Source organism: Aspergillus pseudoviridinutans (genome assembly GCF_018340605.1).
Source record: "Aspergillus pseudoviridinutans IFM 55266 DNA, scaffold_1, whole genome shotgun sequence".
NCBI lineage: Eukaryota > Fungi > Ascomycota > Eurotiomycetes > Eurotiales > Aspergillaceae > Aspergillus > Aspergillus pseudoviridinutans.
In genome coordinates this window covers 3,794,456-3,807,641 of record NW_025091281.1, presented here as the reverse complement: position 1 = coordinate 3,807,641, position 13,186 = coordinate 3,794,456, and the positions used below count along the sequence as shown (strand labels likewise).

At 50.6% G+C, this 13,186-nt stretch overlaps 6 protein-coding genes across 6 annotated transcripts; 4 read left to right on the top strand and 2 right to left on the bottom strand.

Annotated features, from left to right (window-relative positions):
* Positions 1 to 828: 828 nt before the first annotated feature.
* artA (14-3-3 adaptor artA) lies at positions 829 to 1,863 on the bottom strand (the record flags this gene model as incomplete). Its single annotated transcript, XM_043297610.1, has 5 exons — positions 829 to 933; positions 990 to 1,060; positions 1,124 to 1,365; positions 1,433 to 1,739; positions 1,803 to 1,863. 5 exons carry the CDS (start codon positions 1,861 to 1,863, stop codon positions 829 to 831), a joined length of 786 nt encoding a protein of 261 aa, XP_043153545.1.
* A 2,324-nt stretch (positions 1,864 to 4,187) lies between these two features.
* Positions 4,188 to 4,784, top strand: Asppvi_001312 (uncharacterized protein; the record flags this gene model as incomplete). The annotated part of the gene is made up of 4 exons (XM_043297609.1): positions 4,188 to 4,315; positions 4,450 to 4,515; positions 4,598 to 4,663; positions 4,745 to 4,784. The coding sequence occupies 4 exons, from the start codon at positions 4,188 to 4,190 to the stop codon at positions 4,782 to 4,784; spliced, it is 300 nt and encodes a 99-aa protein (XP_043153544.1).
* Positions 4,785 to 5,195: 411 nt separating this feature from the next.
* Asppvi_001311 (putative nucleoporin Nsp1) lies at positions 5,196 to 7,440 on the bottom strand (the record flags this gene model as incomplete). The annotated part of the gene is made up of 3 exons (XM_043297608.1): positions 5,196 to 5,405; positions 5,480 to 5,603; positions 5,663 to 7,440. 3 exons carry the CDS (start codon positions 7,438 to 7,440, stop codon positions 5,196 to 5,198), a joined length of 2,112 nt encoding a protein of 703 aa, XP_043153543.1.
* A 569-nt stretch (positions 7,441 to 8,009) lies between these two features.
* On the top strand, positions 8,010 to 9,966 carry Asppvi_001310 (DUF5102 domain-containing protein; the record flags this gene model as incomplete). The annotated part of the gene is made up of 3 exons (XM_043297607.1): positions 8,010 to 8,784; positions 8,886 to 9,154; positions 9,250 to 9,966. 3 exons carry the CDS (start codon positions 8,010 to 8,012, stop codon positions 9,964 to 9,966), a joined length of 1,761 nt encoding a protein of 586 aa, XP_043153542.1.
* Positions 9,967 to 10,412: 446 nt separating this feature from the next.
* On the top strand, positions 10,413 to 11,369 carry Asppvi_001309 (phytanoyl-CoA dioxygenase family protein; the record flags this gene model as incomplete). The annotated part of the gene is made up of 1 exon (XM_043297606.1): positions 10,413 to 11,369. One exon carries the CDS (start codon positions 10,413 to 10,415, stop codon positions 11,367 to 11,369), a length of 957 nt encoding a protein of 318 aa, XP_043153541.1.
* A 413-nt stretch (positions 11,370 to 11,782) lies between these two features.
* Positions 11,783 to 12,553, top strand: Asppvi_001308 (rRNA-processing FCF1 family protein; the record flags this gene model as incomplete). The annotated part of the gene is made up of 4 exons (XM_043297605.1): positions 11,783 to 11,818; positions 11,880 to 12,115; positions 12,175 to 12,340; positions 12,413 to 12,553. 4 exons carry the CDS (start codon positions 11,783 to 11,785, stop codon positions 12,551 to 12,553), a joined length of 579 nt encoding a protein of 192 aa, XP_043153540.1.
* Positions 12,554 to 13,186: the final 633 nt, after the last annotated feature.

Genomic DNA, 13,186 nt, shown 5'->3' with positions numbered 1-13,186 from the left:
TACGTCATGGTTTCAGTGTGAGGCTGAGGCTGAGTCGTGCGGCAATGGAAGCTCTCGTGATGATTCAGGTTGATTGCTCTCTTGATTGATCTCATCAAGTTGTATCGTAGGGACAATAGTCAAGTGACGTGTCTGTTGTATCCTGTGTCGAAATTCTCGCGATGCATACACACTGTTGAATACAGTGGCTACTATGGAGTCAATTTCCGCTTCAGGGTAAAATTCAACTTTCTTTGATAGCCACTGCGCCTGGGTTTAGATCTAAATTCGAGCTGAGGCGAAGAATCAAACGCCGTGCGCGGCACAAAATACGTAGATAGGGGAAAACCAAGATATGATCCGTGACAAGTCAGGACCTTCGGGGGTGTAAATATTGGGGAGACTTGGTGGATAGCGCGATTCTGTAAGACAGAAAGGTATTCTTTGGGTAATTGAGGTGATAAGCAAAATTGCAAACGGAAAATGAACAAAATGGGTAAACAAGATGAAGGACACGGGAACCACGGATAGAGAGAACAAGTGCATCAAACCAGATGCCAGAGAAAACTCTTGAAGCAGCGCGAGATGACCGCAGAAGCGACAAGAGAAAAGGGTCCAAAGATCATTATCACGCAAACGAATCTTCATCCCTCTGGGCCAAAATCCTTGAAGAGGGCCCCAGCCTAGAGGACCACTAGTGATGCGAATGGGAATATGCATCTTATCCCCGTTCCTTCTCATGCGCTTCAGTTCTACTATGCGCTAACAAGCAAGCCCCTCGGTCTTGTGAGCTCCATCCGCGGTCGGACGCGAAGTCCTCCATCTTTCTTTTTTCTTCTTTTTCCTTGTTTATTCAGCGGGCTTCTCGGCCTCAGCGGCGGGGGCCTCCTCCTTCTTCTCTGCAGGAGTGCTCGACTCAGCAGCTGGCTCAGCCTCAGACGAGGTCCAGAGAGTCTGAGTGGGTTAGCACATACTCCTTGAGAAAATCGTCCAAGGGAAAGGTATCTTACCAGGTTGTCTCTGAGAAGCTGCATGATGAGAGTGGAGTCCTTGTAGCTCTCTTCGCTCAGGGTGTCGAGCTCTGTGGCGCGTTAGTCTTCGTGCAACTTCAATGTGTCCTATCGAGGACACTGATTTGACATACCAGCAATGGCATCATCGAAAGCGAGCTTGGCAAGGTGGCAAGCCTGGTCGGGAGAGTTGAGGATTTCGTAGTAAAAGACGGAGAAGTTAAGAGCCAACCCAAGGCGGATGGGGTGGGTGGGAGCAAGGTCGGTCTGAGCGACTTCGGTAGCGTTCTTGTAAGCCTCGAGAGAGGCGTCGGCGGCAGCCTTGCGGCGGTCGCCAACGGCGAACTCGGCAAGGTAACGGTGGTAATCACCCTTCCTGTTGATTCAAAAAAGATGAAAATCAGTACAATTTCCCCCTTTCTTCGTATATAAAGAAGACGTACATCTTATGGTAGAAGACCTTGGACTCGCCGCTCGCAGCAGAGGGGATCAGGTGCTTGTCCAGAACCTCAAGGATGTCATCGCAGATCTTGGCAAGCTCGGACTCGATCTTCTGGCGGTACTCCTTGATCAGAGCGACCTGGGACTCGTTGCCCTTTGATTCCTCCTTCTGCTCAATCGAGGTGACGATTCTCCACGACGCACGTCTGGCACCAATGACGTTCTTGTAGGCAACAGAGAGAAGATTCCGCTCCTCGACGGTGAGCTCTACATCGGAGGAGGCGACAACCTTCATGTTCTCGACCATCTCTGAAGCGAAGCTGTTAGTCTGAGGACCTCAATAAATTGGGTGCTGCTTCAGAGAAAACAAACCTTCGTAGCGCTCAGCCTGCTCGGCGAGCTTGGCCAGGTAAACAGCATCTTCGTGACCCATTGTGGAGGAGGTTCTGATCAGCACCGACGGTTAGCAATAATCTATCAATATGAACAGAATTAAGGTAAAAAGAGTAATCTCGTCTGGTTGTCAGGGATGTCCGAGTAGCCGTGGGATGCTTGATCCTGTGAGAAAGGGCGAGGGGCAGTATGACGGCAGTCACAGGACCGCAAGTGAGGCTGCGAAAACACGCTGGTGATTCGACGGGCGCGGAAGTACAATACCCCTCCAAAAACTCTCCCATTCTGAGGCTCCCATCCGATACTATCTGGGCAAGAATATTATGGTTTGCAACCGATTCTTTCAAAATATGGAATCATGGCAGCTGGAAGCAGTCATGAAATAATGTTGACATTCTATGCTGCACTAGCGCTCCCTCCCCTCAGGAGAACCGTTTATATGCATCGCTGGAAGGCCCCATTCCGACGGACATGGGAGGGGCGCAAAGCGGTCGTCAAAACAAGATCTGATCCTGCGATTCCACACTTTGGCAATTGGATGGCCACAAAATCGATCCCTGTACTTCCAGACGAGATTTTTGGGCGGCTTGCAATAGTAATGATAAGGTGCAATGTGGTGGTGGTGAAAAGGTTGATCATCATTGGGGAACAGTGGCTCTGGGAGAGAGAAGGGGAAAGATGCAGTAGAAAACAGAGAATCGAACTCACCTAATTAAACGGTTTTAAAGGGAGATTTTTGAAAAATGAGAAGTAGATGAATCGAGGGAAGGAGAGTGAGGTTGTTGGAAGTTTTGGAGGTAGTTATTTGGAGTTGGAAATAGAAGATGGGGGAAGGAAGTTGAAGTGGGAGGGGAAAAGAGAGAGGGAGAGACAGGGAGAAGGGGGGAAGAGGGGGACTAGCGGTGGTGGTGGTGGTGGTAATAGTAGATAGTGGTAGGTAGAAGCAGGAGTGCCGGTGCTGGCGCTGGTGCTGGCTCTGGTACTACTCCAGTTACTATTTGGCAGTAGTGGTAGTAATAATAATTAGCATGAGGCTGCTTGCTGTCTGGCTGAGAGAAGCACAACAGAATCCAAGAGAACAATGCAGTAATCTCTCTCTCCTCTCTACAATGCGTGATTTGCTGCTTGTTTTTACTATCCCTAGAGAGGGAGGGATTGTTCGGATGCTGATAAAAATCCAAGATTCTCTTTGAAAGGTCGCTTGTCGCCTTGCTCTTTTTACAGCTCTCTTTCAGAATTCCTACAATAATCTCATTCTTCACTATAATACATCTGGTTCTCCTGTCTCCTTTTCCATCAAAGCTGCCTGTCTCCCTCCCTCCTCTCCAGACCATCTCTTGGTCGTTTGTGTGGTTCGGTGGGCCATCCATCGTCATCCCTATTTCACATCCGCCAATCGTCCCGCGTGTATGAGAGATAGGATCCTCCTTTGGTCCTCCAAGGACTTGAATTCTTTAATTATCATTATCTAGACTATTGATTGATCAAAGCTACTACGTGACATCTCACTGGAGACAATCCATCAATATCATAATCCTTTATATTAGATTTTATGGTGCGAATTTGTCCCCGAAGATAGTAGGGCCGGATCTTGACTACCTTACTCCAGACTCTTGCTGCCTCCAGGGCGCTCGCTGGTCCATGGTTATCAAGGCCATGCACCCGCAAATAAACGAGTAGTTCTTTTGGGTTGATAGTGGGTAGGAGTACAATAATAATAGCATATTGTTGAAGTCCATTAGGAAGAGATGCGCCTTGAAATTGCGCTGTTGAGTGTCAGCTAATGATCCCTCGCGATCCTTATCGCCTTTTTTCCTGTCAGAAGGAGGCTTGAATGTGAACAGTTCATTTTTTTGGGCCTTCATAAGAATCTAGAAGCGCTCAACAAAAAGTGGCTTTCTGGTGTTCACCTGACCTCGCCAGACACAGATCAAGTAAGCAGGCGATCCCCTATCCCGACCTAGTACAGACAAGGGTAAGCAAGCATTTTTGCGCTGACTCATACAATATCACATGATCAGTCGGGCTTGTTATGTCGTCATAGGTGATTTCCGGCCGACGGCATTATTCCCAGTCCAGGTCCGAGCCTTGAATGGCTGACTACAATAGTTTGCAAAGGGAGAGCCCGAGAGGTTGATTGATAGGCATCACTGGCAAGCTAACCCAACTGAGCTGTGAGGTACTTCGTAGTACAAGAACTTACGATACCCCAAGCCACCATCACCAACCACCCATAAAGAGCCATCTTTCCTCCTCATCATATTCCCCGTCACAACATCATTTTCCATAGTTAATTGTCATTTGATCACCTTTCCTACCCTCTTTTCTTCCTTTCCACTCTCATATAACAACATCCATCCCAACATGCTCCGCCAATCTGTCCGTTCCCTCACAAACGCCAACCGCGCTCTCAGCCGCTCCTTCTCTGCTCTTGCTCCCAGAATGGGTGAAGGCGATACCGGTGCTCCTCGCGCTGGCGGTGTTCAGAGCGGGTATGTCTCTTCCCTCTATTTCTACCCTTCGTCACCTTGAGTACGCTGGCGCTGTCGCTGTCACCTAAACGATGACATCACTTATTCCCGACCGGAAGCTGTTGAGAAAGGGCTAACTGGTCAATTTCTCTCAGGGATTCCTTCACACGCCGAGAAGCTGCACAGGAAAGCTTGTACATCCATGAGAAGGAGAAGGAAAAGTATGTTTTCTATCTTGATCTTTGATGCCGGACTTCCGGCAAAAGAGTTGATGAATAGGATACTAAAATGTCTGGTTGCCAGGCTCGCAGCTCTCAAGAGAAAGATCCAGGAACAACAAGAGCATCTCAACGAGCTTGATAAGCATCTGTATGTCCCTCTGAATCATTTTCGTTCTCCTCTATTCCCATATCAAGCGATAAATGTCTAACCTATGTTCTCTCTATGCAGTGAGGAGCTCACCCGGAACCAGGGCGGCGAAAAGAACTAAATTCGAACACCATCTACCATATCCGCACGTCTTAAAATCAAGGGATTACCCAACAGTGTAAACCGCTCTTGACGTTGCCTTTCACACTTATGAATGACCATATCCACTCTTACCATTAGTTCGTCCGACTGATGTCTGGCCGCAAATCACAAGAAGTATCACTATCGAGAAATATCACTATCCGGTAACCATGAAAGCCTGCATAAAAGTATTATCCGTCTGGTCCCTGAAGTAGCCTGATCCTACGGAACGAAGTCCAATCGCAAGCAGTAATCGTGAGCTTCGCGATGAACTAGCTCAAATTGTCTCAAAATCATTATGCCTAGCATTGCAATTACAATCGCCATACCGATTCATCGTCTCCGGTTTCCCTCGCTCTGGTAATCGCAAAACATGAGTAAGGAGAATCAATCATCGCCGTCCCATGTAGGAGCGATAGAAGTCATCTGCCGCACTTCCGCCGCCCATCCCAGAGCTGCTGAATCCATGACCAAACCGGGATGACAATGTATGTCCGGATTTTTGCGCAGCGCTGACCTTTGCCTGGAGTTCGGATGTGCCCTGGTCGATAAGCTGCAGTTGAGAAAGATGCGAGTTGAGGATGCGCACGATTTGAGAAATCTAGGGAGGTTCGTTAGCACAATCGATACTGACTGAAATGATAACCGTCTGAGAACGATCGTAAATGTACATACGGGTTCATCGGCCTTGTTGGTCTTGCTTAGGGTAGCCGAAGCTCCATTGACTTCTTCAATCATGCTCGTCAAATCCTTGCCCATTTCGTCCAACTGCTCGGACAGTCTTTCGGCCAGTTTGTAGCTATTGCCAGAATTAGCAGCTGCCGTATGAATTGGTATCCAAGGAGCAACATCACATACGTTCTTTCACGTTCCTGATCCGGCCCTTGAAGGGCTTCGCCAGGTCCCACTTGTTTCGACATCATCTCATCCACCTCACGCTCATACCGATCTAACCACGAGCTAAGCTCTTCTTGCTGCCCTTCAACAGATGCGAGCTGGCGCTCAATCTCCTGCGTGGCCCGATCGGCGTCGACTGTACTGCCATAGAGTTTCTGGACCTTTGCAGTATTCTCCACTAGCATACGGTCCCATTCCGCAACCTTCTCGGCCTGCTCTCGGAATTCCTTCTGGTACTTGGTCAAATCGGTAGCCCACCTCGTAATAATCTCATCCATGGTCTTGTTCTTCAGGCGGGACTGCGCCGGAGGTGTTGGGCCAACCGTCGATGCACCAAGAGCAGTACCTCCGGCCGCTGTGGCCGTCCCGGCAGCGGTTCCAGTAGTTGTGGTGGTTGCTGATGTTGCCGGCCCGGAAGTCGCCGTGAGCGATGGCTTGGCACCACCAGTGGTTGCAGCGGCGCCCGCAGCAGTGCTCGGAGCCTGTGTAGAGGGCGTGGTCTCAGCAGGTTTACCGAACAGTCCGCCGGTTGCCGCTGCGGGTTGAGAAGCGGGAGCGGTGGTGGTTGTTGCCGCACCTGATTCCGCAGGCTTAGACGCACCCAGTCCAGCAAACAGACTACCTCCGGCCGGAGCAGCCGCTGGTGTACCTGATGGGGTTGCGGACGTAGTACCTCCAAGACTGGGGAATAGCGACTTTTGCGGAGTGTCGGATGATGTGGTCAAGGCTGTAGAGGGTTGGCTGGTCGTGGCTGTGGTAGCTGTACCGAGAGACGGGAAAGCAGGCTTCGTCCCCGAATCGGCGCCAGAGGATGGCATCTTGAAGAGTGACGAGCCTTGAGCTTGCCCGGCGGGTGCTGCCGGGGCAGCTCCAAAGAGGGGTTTCGCAGCACCGTCAGCGGTAGTTGTTGGGGTTGTTGATTCCGCAGGCTTGTCCTTAGCGGCATTGCCGAACAAACCACCGCCACTGGGCGCCGACGGAGTTGTTCCAAACAGTGGTTTTTGCTGAGTGTTCGATCCAAAGAGACCACCTCCGGTAGTTTGTGGCTGTTGAGCTCCCCCAAAAAGTGTAGGCGTCCCGCCCGTCGCGGGCGCCGTCGTGGCTGTGGGAGAGGCTGTCGATGAGGAAGTAGTAGTTGCGTTCAGACCACCGAAAAGACCGCCTGGTTTCTGGGCTGCCTGTCCGAAAAGCGACTGACCCTGCCCGGCCGCGCTTCCCTGTGGCGGAGGGCCAGCAGGTGTGGTAGAAGTGTTGCCGAAGAGCGAGCCTCCGGATGGCGCAGGAGTCGCTGTGGCGCCTCCGAATATATTCCCGGCAGGCTTTGCGGCGTTCCCAAAGAGAGCATTGCCGCCAGTTTGCCCAGAAGCAGGAGTCTCTCCTGGTTTGGGAGTCTGCGATCCGCCGCCAAACAAGGCCGGTGACTGAGGTGTGCTACCAGGCTTGGTTTGAGTTCCAAAACTGAAGGCAGGCGTACTTCCGGTAGGTGTACCGCTGCTCGCAGCACCGGTACCACCACCAAACAGGGTATTGCCCGATCCCCCAGTCGCAGGTGCCGATCCGAATAATGAAGGTGTAGAAGTGCCGCTAGAGGAAGCTCCTACATTGCCAAAGAGACCGCCTCCGGTGGTGGTGCTGGGGCTATTCTGATTGGAACCAAAAGCGTTGCCAGCAGTTCCAAATAGACCTCCACTTGAAGCGCCGCTGGAGGCCGGCGCACCGAAAGAAAATGGGTTGGACATGACGAGAAACGTTCGCCGGAGGGAATTGTCAGGGCTGCCCTGGTGACCGTCAGTAGGGACGCAAAGAAAAACAGCAAGTTATGATGAAGGGTGCTAGGGAAAAATTAAACCGAGAGGAACTTACTGCGCCCGAAGAAAATAAGTCCTGTCAAGGCAGAATTTGCGAATGTGGCGACTACGTTATTGAAGAAGCTTTCCTCAATTGCATAAAAGTAATAGCAATGGCAAGCAACGAGGAGAAGCTTGATGCTGTTAGCTGGAGTACCAGATGCTTTCTTTGGGGAGCGAAACGCGCGCTTCTACCCTATTATTATTGGCGGCTGGCGCCTAAGCAACTTCGGGGTAGATACCTCAGGCCAGCAGGTATGTACTTCTCCGTGTGCCTAAGGCACATGGTCGAGACTCCCATAGAACCTGGTCATCGACAACAACTACATATTGATGACAACGTCACCCAAACCAAGGCATCCCTTTTCTCATCTATATATCCATGATTCCCTTCCTTCAGACATACTTCTTGCCTCCACACACCGGTTCTATATGAAATACTGCCGAAAAAATTGAGTTAAATGTCGGAGCGGCTCTCCCGTCCGTCCAGTCCATATCTGGAGCCCCCGAGGAGGAGTGTTGAGTTGGAAGACTCGGGGGCTCAAGACTCAGGTAAGGGCTTTACCAACTCTCTCGTGCTTTTGCGGAACAATTTGAATTTACATGACACTATGGTTTCCTCAGCAGTTCCCAATAGTGACGATGAGCATTTTTCAGACGCGAGCGAAGGCCACGAGCGCTCTCATTCCCGCCCACAGTCCGGTCGCGCATCCCCTATCCCGTTGACTCGAGTTGAGAGAGTGGACGATAGACCCGCACACGGTGAAATTCCCGGTACACCTGCATATAAAAAAAGGGAACAAGACGCTGTCCCCGATGAAATTGAAATCATCCCAACGGCGTCACGTAGCAGGAGCTCGTCCACTGTGGGGTCGCAAAAGCGCCCATTGACTCCGGGAGGGTCGCCCATCCCTCGAACAATTGTTGAAAAGGTTGATCTAAATCAACCGAGCCATGGGGACGTCCCTGGAACGCTTGCATATGAGAAGCGTAGAGCGGACGCAGTACCAGATCTTGTCATCAAAGCGCCAGAACGGATATCGGATATCGATTCACCAGCGGATGGTGCCGAATCAAACGAGCCTGAATCTGTCACTAGCACGCAGGTCCCTGCAACAGTGATCTCACAAGTGGATTCAACGGCAATTGAAGACACGACTTCCCGCCTACACGCTCATCGGAGGCGCCCAAGTGATGCCACTCCAGATGTGATGGACAAGATTCCAGATGCACCAGGTATGCTTCGAATCATCTTCCCATCACAGAGAGTCTCGGGGGACCATTGACCAATTCAGATCTACCCGATTCATCATCATCAAATAGCTCCGCATATCAAGATCACACCTCACGAAGAGGCTCGTTAACGAGTGAAAATGTCAATCGTGATTTAGGTGATGTAGATGCTGATTTCGACTATGGGGACAACGACGAACCCGAAAATCCTCAAGATCAAGCAGCTGCGGACGACTTTGACGACTTTGCAGAAGAGCAAGATTTGGCAGATGATGATTTTGGTGACTTTGACGATGGCTTTCAAGAACCGGGTGGAGAGACTGCTGCGCCCGAACCGATTGAGCCTCAGCAGCCTCTCCCACATCCTCTAGCTGTGAGTAGTCCTCTACGAAACTTGTCAGAAATGACTGCAGTATCAATCGAGCCGTTTTTGTGCGTATATATGCTTACATCCATTCGGATCTGCAGCCTCCCATAATAGATTTCGACACCTTCCAGTCTTTCCCCGATCTCCACGCCGCCTTGGATCAAACCCTCGACAAACTCTATCCCAGTTCCAAAAATGTTTCATCGCTTCCTCCTCTAGAGCCAATCCAAGATGCCTCCTCCATCTTCAGTACTGAGCGATCCCTGTCACTGTGGTCTCAGCTCGTCGCGCCGCCGCCATTGCAGCCGCAGAACTGGGTCAAGTCACGAATTCGCCGTCTTTTCCTGGTTTCTTTGGGCGTTCCCGTTGACCTGGATGAGATACTACCGGCGTCAAAGCAAAAGAAGCTCGTGCTTCCATCTATCAATCTGAGCGGCTCAGACACTACTGGATCTGCCGCTCACTCACGTTCTCATAGTCAGGCCAGGAAAAGCGGCTCACAAGACGGCATTGACAGCCCCACAACGTCTGGTCCAGCAGCTCGGCATCGAACATCTCGTCGCCGTGACCGGTCTCCGCCGCCTGAGCTGGATTTGTCGGCGGTGCGGCGACTGTGTGCCACTACCGATGCAGCATTGGACGGGCTGACCGACGCGGAGTTGAGCGGACATGTTAAGGAACTGGAGCAAGTCACGCTTCGGGCCAGTTCTGTCCTTGAATACTGGTTGAAACGCCGAGATGGACTAGTCAGTGAGAGGGAGGCATTTGAAGGCGTGATAGAGAACCTTGTCAATCATGCAAGGCGTGTGAGGAAATGAAGAACTACAGGTAATATCATATAAAATGGGTTTCTTTCTGTCTTGTCTCTTTGGATATTATCTCTCAGTCGGCTCATGGGAGAAAGCGCTCGATACCAATCTTATTCTGTTCAACGCGAGGTCGGAGCCTCGCCATATCCATGGAAGACTGACTTCCTCATGCATGTTGGGTATATCTTCGGCCCAGTTCGGGGGCCGAAGGCTTTCTTTTAGTCGTCGCATAGACATCGTCGAATTAAAGTGTATGATATCATTAATTAATGGTGTTATCAATGGATTTATCCTACATTAAGCCAGATGCATCCCCATGCCTTGGAAATCTCCGCATCTGCCAGCCTCTGATCGGCTGGACTTTCCCTCTATCTACGACCCCTGAATGTAACCCCATTCAAATACGCTTTATTTCTCCCAATTCATGCGCTCAACGCTCTGCGATTATCGTCAAAATGGCATCCATGCCATTGCCTAGTTACTCGCAAGAAATTACCAGCATTCGCCTCACTGACTCTGAAATATGCAGCCGGCAAATCAATTGTCATAATCTTCAGCGTGCCATCGAAGCTCTTCACCAGGATGGTGTTGTTGTCGTGGAAAACGCAATTCCTCCTTCCTACTTGGACGAGCTCAACACTCTCATGACTCCTGACGCTCACACACTCTACGAGAAAAGATCTACGCACCGGAACTTTGGGCCCGAAACGGGGAACATCCAGCAAGAAGTTCCCGTACGAAAGGCCATTGACCGTTATCGCGAGCAGATACCCGATGCCGAGGATGGCGAACATAAGGCGCAGAATCCCTTATCGATGGTCATCGCAAACCCCTTCGCCACCGCTATCATCGAGTGCATGCTCGGCCCCAAGCCACAGCTTCGATTCCTCAGTGCAAACACGGCCTTCAGGACCAAAGAGGCAGGTCGTCAGCCGCCGCATATCGACGTCGCGTTTGACTTTCCCCGCGTTCCGTTCGGCTTCTGCGTGAATGTAAATCTGGTTGAAACGGCAGCTACGAACGGCGCGACTGAGCTCTGGCCTGGAACGCACACTGGCACTGATGTGTCGGTGCTGATGCCTGATAATGGTGGAGTGATTCGGAAGGAGCTGGTGGAGGCTCGACGCAAACTCTGTCCGCCGGTGCAGCCTGCATTACCCAAGGGATCCATAATCATTCGAGATTTTAGATTGTGGCATGCTGGGATGCCGAATCGAACGGATGAGCCGCGGGTTATGCTTGTCACTGTGTTGTTTGCACGCTGGTATAGGAGTGAGCTGGAGATGAGACTCCCGGAAAGTTGTAGAGGTGAGATTGAGTGGGGAGATCTAGAACCATTTGTGGACTGGATGGGAGAGGGTTATGATTATTTGCAGGGTTCTCATGATCATGATTTTGTTCTCCTGCCATAAAAGCCACCAGAGCAATGGCTTGAATTGTGAAGATATACAGTAGTTCTTTAGCGGGGCACTGGGAGAAAGTATGACAGTAGAAATTCGAGCCAATGCATATGATGAAACAGTATTGGAGTCAACGCAATGTCCCTAAAGCTTTCATCTGTATCATTAGAACATGGCTATCTAGTATCTAGTCTATTTGTTGCTGTCTTCCCCAAGTTACATATCGAATCTTGCTGTGACATTGAAAGACCCACTGTTGGCACTCAAACGGCGAAACATCGGCCCGCAAAGATTTTCTCCAAAGCCTCCCAGATGCTCAACTTTACATGAACAGTCAACGCCTTAACCTCGTCTTTAATTCTGTCTGATCAAAACACTTTTCTATACCCTGAAAATCGTTGATCTGCACCAAATCATCAGCCACAATGGGTATTGCCAAGAAGACTCGCAAGTTCGCGCAGGTAAGTCCACAGAACAACATTATACGCCCAGCACCATACTAACTCAAGCAACGAACAACAGGTCAAACGCGCCATCAGCCAGCGGGACAACCGCGTCAAGCAGCCCTTGAACGGCAAGAAAGAAGAGAAGAAGCCTCAAGGCGAAGAACTTACCCGACACATCCCGGTCGCTCCATCAAATATGTTCTTCGCCGCCAACACCGCCCTGGGTCCTCCCTACACCGTACTCGTGGATACCAACTTTGTTTCGCACACGATCCGCGCGAAATTGGACATGCTGCCCGCTATGATGGATCTGTAAGACGGCTGCACTTGGTTTTTCATCTGACGAACGAGACTGACATTTGTGTGGCTAGCCTGTATGCCAAGTGCATCCCGACCTTCACAGACTGCACCATTGCCGAATTGGAGAAACTGGGCTCGAAGTTTCGGCTGGCGCTGAGGGTCGCAAAGGATCCGAGATGGAATAGACTGCATTGTGATCACGCTGGTACCTATGCTGATGACTGCATTGTGGACAGGGTAAGGCTGTTTTCTCCCTTCTGAATGTCATGGCTTGCAAGCCTTTTGCTAATTTTCGATTCGTCGTGATAGGTCATGAAGCACAGAATCTACACCGTCGCTACGAACGATAAGGACCTTGTGCGGCGCATCCGCAAGATACCCGGTGTGCCAATCATGAAGGTTGCCAGAGGCAAATATGTTATCGAGCGACTTCCTGATAGCTTCGACTGAGCGGCTTGGAAATCCTTGCGAAACTTTCCTGTCGACGGTGAAATGCCGCGCACCAGGGAATTGATTATCATCTTTGCATGTTATTGGGCTGTGTGCTGAGCCTCAAGGCGGCTATCTATCATCTGAGGTTGCTACAGCGTCCCTTCCGAGGCAGTTCGGACATTCTCAGTCGGGCCGGGAGGAAATAACAGAGATACATTACTCGGTTCACAAGGGTTGGATCAAGAGTTGCTTCTATGCGTGTCGCCGGCCACAGCTCGAACCCAACGACCTGCCCGCAGCCAGCAGGGCCTGGCTCCCCATCAAGGTGAATGCCTTGATGCACGCAATCTCTGGGCGGTCTGGGCCGGCGACAGGGGCACTGTGGCGCGCTTTTCATTTCTGGCACTATTATACCCATCGCAGCGGTTTTCTTATACATGTCACCTTATGAGAAATTATATCCATCTCTAATTTCTCTTATCGAAACTTTCTCCCGTGCTTAATGGAATGTGATTCCGCTCCCAGTTTTCAAAGGCAGTTGACAAGACTACTTGGTTCCAGAGGCCTTCAAAGTCAAAGTGTATCAGTGCAGCGATAAAAAAATATATTCAATTTCTGCGCAAGAACATGGAATTGGGGTATCTTGTGCTG